We start from the raw sequence: 14,735 nt of genomic DNA on the forward strand, positions 1-14,735 counted from the left end.
CACAAAACATGTTTTTGGCCATAACTCAAGAATTCATATGCTAATTATGAGAATTTTATACAAATGTCCAATAGGATAAAATGATCAAGTGATGACTAATTGGTGGAGGCATACAACCACAAGGCGGTAATTCTAGTTTTAACATTATCATTTGATTATTGTTATAATATATTGCTTTAAAGAAATAGTTTGATAAATTGGGGACACTTATGTATGTGTTGATTTTTATATATATATTTAGTTATAAGAATAGCAAGAAACCAAACAAGTGTATTTTCCATAATATCCAACTAGAAGACCGAGACCACTCAGTCACACGTCCTCGCTGTATGAGGGTTTTTATCAGGTATGGAAATCCATTCATCAAGTCTATTCATAGCTGACAGCCCAGGAGGTTATGAGAGGAGTGTCTCAGTGGAGCACACTGAGGTCCCAGTCTCATCTCCTCTTATCTAATTACACTCCTTTAGCCCTCATACATATAAATCCATCATTTCACAGTGGCTGGCCTCGTCACGCTGGAGATTTAGATTGAAAGGAGATAAGGTACACAAGCTAGGTAGTTTAAAATAGGATCTCTTTATTGAATCCATACACAACAATGTCAGTTTGTGCATTATGGTTTATGGCTAAGGAGCTAAGGCTTATTTTCCACTTTTCACACTTGCAGTTGGGTACCAACTAAAAACAATCTGCTATCACATGTTGATCCATACTCAGGTCCATGACACCGCTGGCCTCTAAACACTCTGTCACATGGACTGTCTGTGTGGCATATTTGACAAATAAGTGTGATTCTTTTTCTAAAAGTTGTTAACTACGTCATGATGTACTTATATCACCACAGCTGATGGTAGATGACGATGTCACACTTTCATACTACCTGCTTAGACAAAACACTGTCAGGAAATAGGTTTAGCTGAGATCTTGGGCTGACAGTTGGATATTTACAATTAGTTGTAACAAGTGTGTAGACACAGAAATGTCCAGGGAGGTCAGACAGGGTTATTTTGGCTTGGATTTGCATGTTAGGTCCTATAAGGCATACTGAGTGGTCGGCTGAGTAAGTCCAGTCCTTTGCGGATCACAATGGTCTCACTTGAATGACGTTAACCTCCGAGGAATCTCGAGCCTTTGAGGTCGCGTCCAGGTGGTGGAAGTCGTTGTTGCTGGTGATGATGAAGACGATGGAGGAGTTGCTGAAAGTCACCCTCTTCTTTGGTCGGGCCCCTCTGCCGCAGGACGTTCCGGACATGACGATCGGTCGGATGGGGCGCTGGACCGGAGCCAGGGGGCGCTCTTTGAAGCTACGCTGCAGCCAGGAGAGCCGCGAGCAGAGCAGCTGCAGCAAACAGCGCCGGAACTGATGAGTCGGAGGAGAAGCAGAGGGAAGAGATAGAAGGATGGTATTCAACACAGCACCTTTTCCTCAATCATTTGTCTGTCAAACACACAAGATATCAGCCTCTAAGGATGGAAACTAAGACTAGTGTAAGTTCAGTCTTACACACACAATACATGCATACTGTACATCAGGCTTATTCTTTTTTAGAAGGGCCAGATTTGAAAAAACAATGTAGTGCTATGGTGCCGGACATTTACATTTCCTGTCTGATCTGCAAAGCTAGGAATTCAAACGTGAAAACAATACATCTTTTTAATGTTTTAATTTGCTGTTTTAATAAAAACAATATTGCATTTAACATCTTATTTTATTCAGTTGGACTCTCCTAAATTCCCTCTGCTTAAAGGACCAGTGTGTAACAATTAGGGGATATATTGGCAGAAATTAAATATAATATCAACTATGTTTTCTTTAGTGTATAATCACCTGATAATAAATATTTCTGTGTTTTCTTTAGTGAGCCATTTATATCTACAGAGGGAGCAGGTCCTCTTTACAGAGTCCGCCAGTAGCCCAGAACGGACAAACCAAACTCTGTTAACTTTTCCTGCTTGGGCTGGAGTCGATAACGTTACTCGCTGCCGTCGCTGCCGCTCTCTCTCTCTTGCTTCACCACTCACTTCCCCATGTACACACTCTACATACTTGCTCTGCTCCAAATGACCTACGCTACTTTTACAACAACTGGCTTTAGAGAGGGACATTCACGCTTTTGCATCGGCCACCGTAGCTCTCCAACACGCTTTGCACATGGGAGAGGCTTCAGTTGGTTGCAATCTCCTCACCTCATCGCTAGATATCTCCAGATCCTACACACCTGGACCTTTAAACAGTGTTTAGCTTACTAACAGAAGGATGATCTGATAATGATATACACAACGATATTGCTTTTAACTCACTGTAACAGCGTCACCAGCGTGAGTGGTAACGTTTATGAACGGGAATAAACTCTCTTATTGGAAGAAATTATTATTTTTTAAATACTTTTTTTCACAATTATAAATGCGCAAAGGGCCGGATTGAGTTCGTTAAGGGCCGGATTCTGCCCACAGGCCGCCAACTGAATAGGACGGCTGTACATATTAAGGCTCAAACACTTTGAGGAAAACTATGATACTATGATGCAGATATTATTCTCTTTTTGAAATAGATCTTTTCCCATGTTTTTGCAGCATTCTATGTCTAAAAAGTACTTGTGGTAAATTAAATTCTGCACTATTTTCTGTAAAAATCCTCCAACAAATGCTCATGAAAAATAATTTTACAGCTATAAAAATGCTCCTGTTTTTTTCTACTCAAACGACAACAATGGAGCAGCACAAGAGGAGAAGAAACACGCTAATTGAGATCCCATTGATCTGTCCATATTAAATTCTGAGTTCAGCTGTCACTGGAGGGGAAAAAAATCGACTGTGTCATCCTCACCAGCGACACACAGCAAGAAGGTTTACTGATGTCCCATTATTAGCAGGTCTTTAAGTTGACCCATAATAGATAAAAAGTTCTTTACTGCTATTAGTTACAGAACTTTAGGACTACCAACCTTTCTGCTCATGAACACGTAGATGAGGGGGTTGTAGGCTGTGCTGGACTTGGCAAAGAACGAGGGGATGATGGCCATCGTGGGGGAGACCATGCTCTTCCTGCCGAAGGCCTCCATCATGGACACGACAGCGTAGGGCGTCCAACACATCAGGAAGCAGAAGATCATCAGGAAAAACATGACGGCCACCTTCTTCTCGTACCGCAAGATCTTGATGATCTGAACCGTCTGGAGGTCCTGGATGGAGCGCAGCTACAAGAAACAGGAGAGAGTAAGATGCTATCATGAGTTGGGGTTATTGGTTTAACAATTAGACTGTGTTGTGACCAGATTGTTGCTGCTTTGGATCAAAGATTGTGTTCCCAGGTCTGACTATTTGAAAGTGTATATGCAGGTGAATAAGGATGAGGAACAAGTAGGAATAAAGAAAAGTTTATCAAAATGCCAAGATGCTGCTGCTCCGACTGTATTACATGAGGTTTTAATGTTATCCCAAAGTAATTTTTACGGAATTTGACAGGAATGACTTCAATCACTAGTTCCCAATCTTTTTGGCTTGTGACCCTTTATAGCCAACTCATGCTTATTTGTAACTTCTCGTCAGAGGCTGCAAATGTCTATGAGCGCTAAGCAATGCACATAAATAATGATGTATTCTTCTCAGACTGCTCCTTTTTTAAAACTTTTTAGTGTCCTGAAAAGGTAAAACTCTCCAGTATTAACCACCTCCAGGGTCTGTTGTTCATGTTTTCGTCTTACAACTTTAACCCTTTCACCTTTGTGTTTTCAGTTCATGGAAGTTAATTGTAACATTTTGGTCACCTACAAATGTGTTGTTCAGCGTTTCGGTTGTACTTAGCTCAACCCTCTCGCGTCACTACTGGTTGCAAAAAAATCAAGATGGCGACTGTCAAAATGCTGAACTTGATGCTTCAAAACGGCAGTCCAAAAACCAATGGGTGACGTCAAGGTAACTATGACCACTTCTCATATACAGTGTATAGTATTAACATTATATTGGTATTTTGGATAAACGTTTTCCATCTTCTTTCCTATCCTATTAATGAGCTTGCGACCCTTCCATTTTATCTTGTGACCCCTCCCGACCCACAGGTTGGGAACAACTGACTTAAATCACCTTACAATCACATCTTACGCAACTTTGTATGAGAACTGCAGTTTTTTACTGCAGCCAAAATTGCGAATTTTGCACTTGCATTGCAACAAACTACAGAAGTGGTAGTAGGGGAGGAGACACCCTGAGTTACATAAGTTGTTATCTTTGTAATTTGCACATTGTCTAACTACACTGGAGATCAGAGAAAATCTATCTTCTCTCTTTGCATGTGCTGGTTACTGTGGAGATCCATTTAAAGACTATGTAACCTTCGCTAAACAGCACCTACTGCAGGTACAAGTAACGACTATGGGATAATGCTAAATGTGAAAATGCAATGTAACAGTAGCACAAGTGGAGAAGAGTCATAAAGGCAGTGAAGTGCAATATCTACCCACAGTCATATCAGATCAAGTAAAGCTGTAGCAGCGATACTATATACTGTATATAGTGTATTACTTTTCATTTGTAAGACGGAGAATGCGTAAGTTCTTCTTTCAAAAGTCACATTGTTTTGCTTTAAATCATTAATAAAAGGAGCTTCAGCAAAACAGAGAGACACCTGGTATTGAGAATGTTTCTATTTAAGAGCACACAACTGCTTCATTGAGTTCTCTATACAGCATCATTTCCATAATCTTGGTAACATTGTAATGCCTCAATAATAGACTCTGTGTCTGACACAGTATGCTAGATTACAGATAAAGGGATGAGCATTTTCTAAACTCCCTCAAGACAGCTGACTGAATCACTGCAAGCTTCTATTTCTATTCATGAATTCACAAGGTCTGTTTTTATTTATGTTCCTCATTCCTTATGATCTACTTCCATGTTAATGTTCTGCTGTTCTCCAGCTATTCAGACATCTAGAGTGAGATTGTCTGGCTTTGCCAAAGCTGCTTTATACAAAGCCAAAAATACTCTGTAGGGTTCAGAGTACTCCGCTTTGAAGATTTTCAGAGCATCTCTCAAAACGCTATGACGTGTGATGAGTCCTCTCAGGCCTCTGAGGTGTTCAGGGAGCTTTGTGGTGCTTTCCTACAACGTTGTCAGACTTGCATATTGTTTTTCTCATTTACATGTCTGCTCACATACCATCCTGTTCAAACAATTTAGCGACAATCTGAACAAATGAAGATGATACGGGCACAAACTGGAGAATGCTGTGGCTCCCCAATTTCTATCAGACACATTTTCTCCAAATCACCCCCACAGCCTGCTCACATGTCATATGTCACCAGGCTGTCGGTCTTCTGGGACTGATGACATCAGTGACACTTAAAGGCTGCACTTTTAAGGCTTTCCAATGATTTCCACCATACAGGACGAGCCCTGAAGCGTATTATGATAAAGGGAGCCAGTAATGAAAGAGGAGTGAAAGGCAGCACTCGGTCAGCGAAGGTCAAGGAGTTTCTTTTTTATTAAAATTAAAACCCAGTGGAGTCTGTAAAATCTGTACCTGTACAGACTTTGGCTGAAAGTAATAATGTCCTGAAGATCTTCGAATTTAGCATAATACTTTCTTTCATCTCTGTAATTAGAAAAGACTACGTTTTCTAAAGAACCTGCTCCTGACCTTCCAGACAAACTCAATGACTTTTATGGGAGATTTAAATGGTCTCTAGTCCCCCATTACTCCCCTCCCATCCTCCTCCACTCTTCATTCAGCAGGAAGAGGTGAGGGCCAGAGTTGCCAAGTCCGCTTATTATAAGTGACTTTGGGCTTGTTCTCATGAAAAGTCGCTTACAAATATTGTGCAGGTTTTTTTTGGGGCATAGTTGCGTAAGTGTAGTTGCTTATTTGGGCTCCTGTCTCTCTCCTCTATACCAGTCTAGTTTGTCCTGTTGCAGGATCCGTACACAACCCCCACAACCGCCACCACTCAGAGTGTTGTTGTGAGAAAAATCTTTGCGGGGTTGATGGAGTTTAACTAACAATGCCAGGTACTAAGTCGGCAAGAAGTCGGCAAAAAGTACAACAAAGACTGGGAAAAAGAGAGTGGACTTAACGATTGGATTAGCCCTTAAGTGGGGAACGATTCGAGGGGCAATTTGCCATTTTCGTTAGTGTGATATACAAGCACATCATGCTGTTCTGATTTAACATGCTAGCACTGAAAAACATAAAAGAAATGCAGCACCATTCTCTTCAATGAGGCTTACCGACATTGGATTCACGGCCTTTGCAAAAGAAAAAAATAAATGGATGCAAAAACTAAATTAAATGCATCCAATCCAAAATATATTCATGCATATATATGAAGTGATCAAGTGACGGCCTCTCTCTCATATTGTGGAAGGTAGGTAAGGTTGCTTGTTATGGGCTTTTTGTTTCTATAGACCTGGTTGCTTGTTTCTCTCTCTCTCAACATTGGTGAGGGCCACATTCAGGAAAACGAACAAGAGGAAAGCAGCAGGCTCGGACAGCATCAGTCCTTAACCACTGTTCAGCTGAACTGGTTCCAATGTTCACTAACATCTTCAACACCTCCCTCCGCCAATGTGCAGTATCAACCATAATCCCTGTGCCAAAGTCAACCAAGATCTCCCGCCTCAACGACTTCAGACGAACTGCCCTAACTTCATCTGTGGTCATGAAGGCGTTTGAGCGCATCATCCTAGGGCTACACAATTAATTGAATATTAATCGCGATCACCACAATTAAATGAACATGATCGACAACAATATTGACGTTTAAAATGCTCCGCTCATAGAAAACTCTGCTGCATATCAAATCAAGCACCTCCTAAACTAACAGCCGGCCACCAGGGGGCGAGCCAGATGTTTTGGCTTCACTTTTGGGGAGCTGTCATGCCGTTTCGCACTCACCCTACAGCGTCAGCCTGTGAAAAACGTTCCTGAATATTGCAGTCCAGAGTAGAAGAGTTATATATTGTATATTACTTACTCTTTTTAACAGAGAGCAGATGGGCAAAACAAAAATGCAACCGAATTCAGGTGAAGAAGTGTTATCTAAACATAAAAGTGAAATAAAAATATTTTCTCCCTAAAATCTATGAATAATCATGCAGCCCTACATCATCCTCACTTATCTGAAATCCATCACCACCCCTCTGATGGCCACTTATCAGTTTGCTTACTGAGCCAATAGATCTGTTGAGGATCCTGTTAGCCCTCAACCACACACTACAACACTTGGAGTCATCCAACACCTACGCCCGCATCCTAGTCATTAACTTCAATACGACAAACCTGGTCAATCTCGTCAATAAACTGTTGGATGAGCACAGGCCCTCCTCAGGGTTGCGTCCTCTCACCCTGGCTCTTCTCCCTCTACACAAACCACCACACATGCCACCACAGCTCAATCACCATATGCAGACGACACAACCATAATTGGGCTCATGACCGACAATAATGAAGACCGACACCGCGAGTAGGTAACCCAAGCAACCACTGGGTGTCTTGGTAACAACCTCCAGCTCAACACATCTAAAACACACAATAACTCATTATAGATTTCACTCACAGCCCCCGCATCAAATCCAACATACATGTCTCAGGAGAACCCATAACCATCACTTACTCAAATTTCTTGGCACACACATCGGCAACACTCAAATGGAATATCAATACAGATCACATTACCGAAAAAGCCCAGCAAAGACTTTTTTTTTAAACTTCAAAGTAAAACAAAGCCGCCTCCTTCAGTTTTAAACAGCAATCATTGAGAGCATCCATAACAGTTTGGTACGGCAGCACGGACAGCAAAAAACTACCATGCATAGTCAATAAATCATCCAAGATTATTGGCTCCCCCCTTCCATCAGTTGAATCACTACAAACGCACAACCAAAAGAGCAAAAAAAATGACCTCTGACCCCTCACACCCTGACCACCACCTCTTCCAGCTGATGCCATCCATGATTTTTTTTTTTTTAGAGGGCAACCAGCTCCCCTCAGAAGGCACTCAAGCGACCACCTATGTGGCCTATGCCATAAGCCGGCCCTGGTTGTTGTTGTTAGTCATGTGTCTAATGCAATGTTGATGTCTATGTTTTGACGTTACTGACTGTAGTTTGAAAGCAAATTCCACAAACCTTGGTCGTGTGGTCATTAATAAATGCTTGATTGATTGAAGAAAGTGTAGTAGTAGTAGTAGTACTTTAGTTGAAATGGCAGTTAAAATGGAAATGCTGAAAGAAGCTACATTTTCAGTTTGAGTGTTGAGTCAAGTTGAAGTGTCAATTAAAGTGTAAGCTGAGTTAAGTTGAAGTGAAAGTGCTGAAAGGAGTTGCAATGTCAGTCGCAGTGTAGCTGATAAATTGATCCGGAAGTCAGTTGAAGTGGCACGTCCTGAAACAAATTAGCGGTAGTTCATGTGTACAAACTGAAAGACGATGGCAGTTAAAGTGTCGGCTGAAGTGTTTAGTGCTGAAAGCAGTTGGTGAAGAGTGGAAGTTGTTTATTAGTCTAACTCACTCATGATTTATTAATTATGCTAACAACAACTGGACAGCGTGTCTTACCATTTGCACTGTGTAGAGGATGTTCCCGTAGCAGTAGATCATGATGCCCACAGGCACAAAGAAGCAGGCCAGGAGGAAGAGGAGGATGAAGGAGGCATCATTGGGGTCCTTAGACGCCCAGTCCAGGGAGCAGCCCAGCTTGTGGATCTCCAGCGTGTAGCGGTTCCACCCCAGCAGAGGAGCGCCCGTCCAGGCCAGCGAGTACAGCCAAATGTGGCCTATGGCCCGCCACGCCCAGGGGAAGTCCACCACCTGGGCGTGCACCACTCGGATGTAGCGCTCGTAGGCCAGGGCTGCTAGAGTCATGATGGAGACGATGCCTGACAGCAGAGAGAGAGACAGAGAGAGAGAGACAGCCACGCTGAGTCACGCAGAGCGCTCGCTGGAGGATCTGGGTCAGTGGCTACTCAGCGTCTCTTTGGACTGAATGAGTTTCATCATTCTAGGTATAAACAGAAATCTGAACATCTTGTGCTGAACATTACATTCAAACATTTTGTTATGAGTCCTTGAAAACTCACAGGAAGAGACTCTTACCTCCCACACATACACACACACACGCACCTCTAAGACCTGCATTGCACAGCCAGCTTTTTCCACACAAAGTGAAGCTTTTTGATGCATCTTATATTAAAATCATCCTTCTCTTGTGCATCAGTTTGTTCCCAAATCTGCAAGCCAAGATAAAGCACCTAAACATGATTATGCAACTTTTTAGTCACACACACATAACCTATATATATATATCTATCCAGTGACACACTCCAACGCATCTTTTTTTGTCTCAGTCTGTAATTCATTCATCTCTTGTTTAATGGGAGCAACACAGGAAAAATGTCAATGAATAGACACACAAATTAATTACACTATGACTTGTTTCAGGTTATGCATTCAGCTTGAGCCACAGCGACCCAGCTCTGGTTTCTCACAGCGGGATGGACGTGCGTTGACGGAGCTGTCAGGGTTTATCGCTGCAGCCCCTGTGTGGCCCGTATGTGTGTGACAGCAGCCTCCTCTGAGTAATGCATATGATAAGGAGGAAAGATGACGGCATGTTCGTGTAGAGGACAAAGATATGGGGTGTATTTTTGTACACTTCGATTTTTATATTACAACCTGTGTCAGCAGGGAGAAATATATTGTACTCATTTTATCACTTGTGCAAGTTGCTAAGTGCCAGGTTTTCCACATTCATGCCACTGCTCGCTGTATGACCTTGAGGTTCTCACATGTAAAGATGTCACACAGTGCTTAATGCCAGTTATCTTGTCTTATCAGTTAACTCCAAGAGTGAGCTGGCCAAGAGGGCAGCACGAACATTGTTACAACAATAAAAACAAACAACACAAGCAGACAAACACAACAGTCACACACCAGGCATGAACAAGCATGACATGCAGATTGTATGCAACACAGAAACATCTATAATGCACAAAAAGATCAATCTCAAAACGATTCAGTGAGAAATTCAAGAACAATCACATCGACCTACATGTGTGCCACTTTCTCGATCCTTTAAAATTGACTTAAATTAGTAAACCCGTAGTAATCAGCTTCAACATCAGCTCCTTCTGTACATTATTGCAGGAAGAAGGAGAAGCGTACTTAAAAGCTTTTTTGCCTACTTCCGTTCTAACCTTTGGGACCAACATCTGTAGAATATTGTGAGAGCACAGACCATATTGATTTTGGTTTGTGCACATGTATGTACACAAATACGAAGAAAACAGTCCAAGGACATTTCGATGATGACAGAAGACACTCCTATATCCTGAATAAAGGCTTCAATATATAACTGTACTGGAACGAGTTGCCTCTGCATGTTAGGCTGGCACCTACACTGCCTGTTTTTAAATCCCTCCTTTAGGGCTGTCCCTAATACCATTTTTGGGCATCAAAGAAGGGATGCAACTTTTTCAGTACCGATACCGATAGTGATACCTGGGCTTTGGGTATCGGCTGATACCGAGTACTGATCCGATACCAGCGTTTAATTAATAAGCTGTATGCCTCACTGTGGCGAAGTGACTGAGATCATTTATTTATGTGTAAGGCAACATCAGGCTTGACTTAAACATTACTTTCCTAACTTTGTAAAACAAAATGTAACAAATAAATACATATATACATTTACTGAATTGTTATTTATTATTCAAATAATAAATCGTACATCAGCGATTTGGTAAAAAAACATCTTCAAAATTAACAAGAATTATAATTCAGGTGTAAACCTTTTTAATGTAGCAACAAATTGGTCAAAATGTAAACAGGAATTAAAATTCCAGTATATCATGTATACAGTATAGTATAAACATAAAATTGAATTTAATAGCTCTGCCCCATTGTCACTGATATCCGATCCAGCTATCTGGTATCGGTGCATCCCTATTCAGTGCCCGAGACAGTGCCGCTTCCGCACAACTGTACACACGCGCACCTCTACACACAACAAACAGCAATATCTGTCTGAGAATAACTAATAATAATTAATGTTGAATAGGAATTGTGGGATTATTCCTTATTTCATTGGCTATTTGGGGATTTATACATTATTATAACATACTTATATAAAAAACAAAAAAAACAAAGCATTCGCATACTGATTTGGAGGTTGATTACCATGGCAACGGTCGAAGTTTGAAGCATTCGAAGCATTCGAAGCATTCGCAGCATTCGCAGCATTCGAAACATTTTTATTCTCTGGCTGTTTGTAGTGTGTAGAGGTGTGTGTGTACAGTAGTGCGACAGCGGCACTGTCCCGGGTGCTGAAACGTGGGTGATGGTCACAGACAGACTGAGGAACATGTCAGCCTGGCCCACCGCACTGCAAAGCTTCGGTACCTTCGAATATTTCTCACCGAAGCTTCAAAGCCCCAAAAATGGTATTCGGGACAGCCCTATACAGCACTTTGGTCAACTGCTGTTGTTTTTAAATGTGCTTTACATTCGGATTTTGATATAAATCTGGATGTAAACACCTACTTTGCACACTTTTGATTTAAAAAAAAGAATCTCAACTGTCTGACATATTTGCAATGCCAACCAGATCAACAAAGTGTGTAGTGTTGTATAGTGTGTGGTGCCACATGACAGAAACTGGCCAAAGGACAAAGAAGACAAAGAAGATGAAGAAGAAGAGGGAAACCGTCCACTGCATCTCTGTGGTTAGTTTGCTGATAAAGGAGCAAAAAGCTTGAGGGTTTCGTTCTATAATGAGCTCATTATCACACATTCTATACAGGGGTGGGACCTGAATGACCCTGAGTGTTCATTCACACTTCACTGCTGAACACTGTTGTGCTGGCAACAAATAGACAATCATGTTACAGTAGAATGAAAGCTGTAGGTGATAAAAAAACATTCCTCTCATGCATAAGGAAATGACCTGCACTATATGCTCACTTTACATACAAAAACAAACAGAGAAAATAGTATTTAATTGGAATGGATTCAAGGTCGTTAGATGTTACTGCATCTCATCATGTTTTTGACCCAAACTCAAAATTATATTCAGCTTTTACCTTTATTAACATGTATTTTACAGAAATTATTTCTATTTTGAACATGCTTCGTTCATGCGTAATATAGTGATTATGGATGAGCTCATCTCTGCATCCCAATTTATTACATGACATTTAGACTGCGTTTGCAATAACAGTTTAATAAAAAGTATGTGACATTATTGATAAATGTGAGATATATTTGTATTTTTAATTACATGAAATTAGACTGCTCATAATCTGAATTATGACAGAATAATATTTTTGCCTATAGTGAGAAACAAATAAATAAGGGAAATACCAGTTCAATAAATTCGTCTTGAACTATTTCAGTAAAAAAGTTTATGTGACATTATTGATAAATGTGACATATATATATATGTAATATTTATTTCTCTCACCGAATAAGCTGTTGCTGAATCCGTCCCAGACGCATGTCGCCTGGCTCCAAATCCACCCACCTTTGACGCACGAAGCAAACGTAAAGTTTATTCCCACGACAGAAACCAGCAGATCACTCAAACTTATGTTTACTAGTAGCAGATTGCTGGGCGTCCTGAGTCTCTTGAATCTGCAGTAGAGGATGATGACAACCACGTTGTTGCAGAAGCCGAATACTCCAATGGTTCCGATGGTGAAAGCCAGAAGTTTGTAAGTGCCAACTGCAAAGATGTAATGTTCTGTTGTACTTCTGTCCGCTCTGGTTTCGTTGGTCGGATTCATTGCGTGGATGAAAACTTGTCCATGTCCAGCATCATTGTAGTGCGCAACGACGCGCGTCCTGGACACGAGACTCTGTCCACGCAGCTCATCCACGCGCCTCATCCACGCGCCTCTAATTCAAACCAACCCAAGACTGATGTTTACTGAAACTGGGTCAATGTACCACTGTCACACAGGACAGCTTATAAACGGTACATATCCGGCTATTACTTTCAAAGTAAAATAGTATTTGACCTACATGTTTGGAGCACGTTTTGGAGATGAACTTATACTTGACAAACAAATACAAATAAGAATAACATTTATAGAGTGCCATAATAAAAATAACACATTTCCAGATGATGCAGTTGCCTATTTCACTTGTATTTCATCCTGTATACACTTTATTATTGCACACTTTTATTTTGAAACCAAAGTCTCCAAATAATCTTCTGTTTTACTGTGACTAACTCTGGGGAAATTAATGTAGCTTTCAATTCAATAATAAAAACAATATTATTATAAATATTTATTTATACCTCTACACCATATTTGACCTCTTTTACAAAATGTTTAAATGCATATTACATACTTTTGAGGTTTATTAAGGACATGTAGAAGCTGAATAATATTTTTTATATATTGCCATCTGTTGTAATAAAAATAACACATTTCCAGATGATGCAGTTGCCTATTTCACTTGTATTTCATCCTGTATACACTTTATTATTGCACACTTTTATTTTGAAACCAAAGTCTCCAAATAATCTTCTGTTTTATTGTGACTAACTGTGGGGAAATTAATGTAGCCTTCAATTCAATAATTAAATAAAAAAATAAAAATTGTTATGCTATGTTTGGAAAAAAAGGAATACAAATAATTTTCCAAAAAAACTATAGGAAGATTGTTACTTATTAATATGAAATTTTCCAAAAAATAATAAATAATTGTATGATATACAGCATGTTATTATATATATATCTTATGATGCCATCATGCTACTCCCGTTGGTAAGCGCTTCCCCCCTTGGTTACTGTTGCTAGGGCTGTTGCTAGGTTTCTCATAGCGGGAAAAGTTTCACCTTCTAAAGCCTTTAAAAGTGAACCACCTTCACCTGGAGAGCAACACCGTTCCTGTAAAGCCAGGTAGGTCTTCATTCACTGTGACAATCATTAAAAAAGCAAAAGCAGCATGTGTTTATACATTCATTAGTAAGTTAGCTAGCGTAGCATAGAAGTGCTAGTTAATGATATGCTAATGTACTCTGCTAATGCTAGCTTCACAGGTTTTTACATAGAAACTTAAAGTTGTAGAAACGTATATCCGTCCAGCCTTTCTGGGTAATGAGTATAACTATTACACACATTCCCCAGGCAAAATATTTAACCATGACTAGCTCAAAATCCACTAAAAAACAACAGCTTAAAGGTCCCATATCGTGCTCATTTTCAGGTTCATACTTGTATTTTGTGTTTCTACTAGAACATGTTTACATGCTGTAATGTTAAAAAAAAACTTTATTTTCCTCATACTTGTCGGCCTGAATATGCCTGTATTTACCCTCTGTCTGAAACGCTCCGTTTTAGCGCATTTTGACGGAATTGCAACAGAATTGCGTTGCTAGGCAACAGCTTGGGTCCATGTGTACTTCCTATCAGCTGATGACATTCACACACACTGCAACCAGGAATAAGCTGGGACACATTTAGAATGTTTACATTTAAATATTGTATATTTGTGACATCACAAATGGACAGAAATCCTGACAGCTTGTTTCAAATGCAGAGTTTCTGAATACGGGCTGTGTGTATTTCCCTGTGGATTGAGCGTTTCGATACTTTCACAGTATTTATATAGGACTTAAGCCTGCTTTATAATAAAAAAAAACATGAAAATTGCACTTTTTTATAATATGGGACCTTTAAAAAATAATCTGAAATGATAGCAGAGTCTGGTCGGAGCTAGATAAATGCTAC

At 40.3% G+C, this 14,735-nt stretch overlaps 1 protein-coding gene and 2 long non-coding RNA genes across 3 annotated transcripts in view; 1 reads left to right on the forward strand and 2 right to left on the reverse strand.

The window, feature by feature from the left end:
- Window positions 1–14,735, reverse strand: part of LOC119495880 — a 28,532-nt gene that overhangs the window by 4,454 nt on the left and 9,343 nt on the right. The gene's annotated exons all lie outside the window — the stretch shown is intronic.
- On the reverse strand, window positions 557–13,019 carry opn3 (opsin 3). The gene is made up of 4 exons (XM_037782784.1): window positions 12,458–13,019; window positions 8,557–8,876; window positions 2,949–3,200; window positions 557–1,363 (listed from the first exon to the last, which is right to left on the reverse strand). The coding sequence occupies exons 1-4, from the start codon at window positions 12,879–12,881 to the stop codon at window positions 1,085–1,087; spliced, it is 1,275 nt and encodes a 424-aa protein (XP_037638712.1). The 5' UTR covers window positions 12,882–13,019; the 3' UTR covers window positions 557–1,084.
- LOC119495879 overlaps window positions 13,463–14,735 on the forward strand; it is a 48,124-nt gene continuing 46,851 nt past the window's right edge. Inside the window, exon 1 of the long non-coding RNA XR_005208585.1 lies at window positions 13,463–13,904. This is a non-coding gene — a long non-coding RNA (uncharacterized LOC119495879). The remainder of the gene's footprint in view (window positions 13,905–14,735) is intronic.

Source organism: Sebastes umbrosus, chromosome 10 (genome assembly GCF_015220745.1).
Source record: "Sebastes umbrosus isolate fSebUmb1 chromosome 10, fSebUmb1.pri, whole genome shotgun sequence".
NCBI classification, from domain to species: Eukaryota; Metazoa; Chordata; class Actinopteri; order Perciformes; family Sebastidae; genus Sebastes; species Sebastes umbrosus.

What these genes read in the sequence shown, in the direction of transcription:
- opn3 (XM_037782784.1), bottom strand. Translation starts at nt 12,881, where the DNA reads ATGAGGCGCGTGGATGAGCTGCGTGGACAGAGTCTCGTGTCCAGGACG. An exon ending in ATTCAGCAACAGCTTATTCG is followed by an intron (nt 8,877 to 12,457) that starts GTGAGAGAAATA and finishes CTCTGCTGTCAG; the next exon opens with GCATCGTCTCCATCATGACT. An exon ending in ACGTGTTCATGAGCAGAAAG is followed by an intron (nt 1,364 to 2,948) that starts GTTGGTAGTCCT and finishes CCGACTCATCAG; the next exon opens with TTCCGGCGCTGTTTGCTGCA.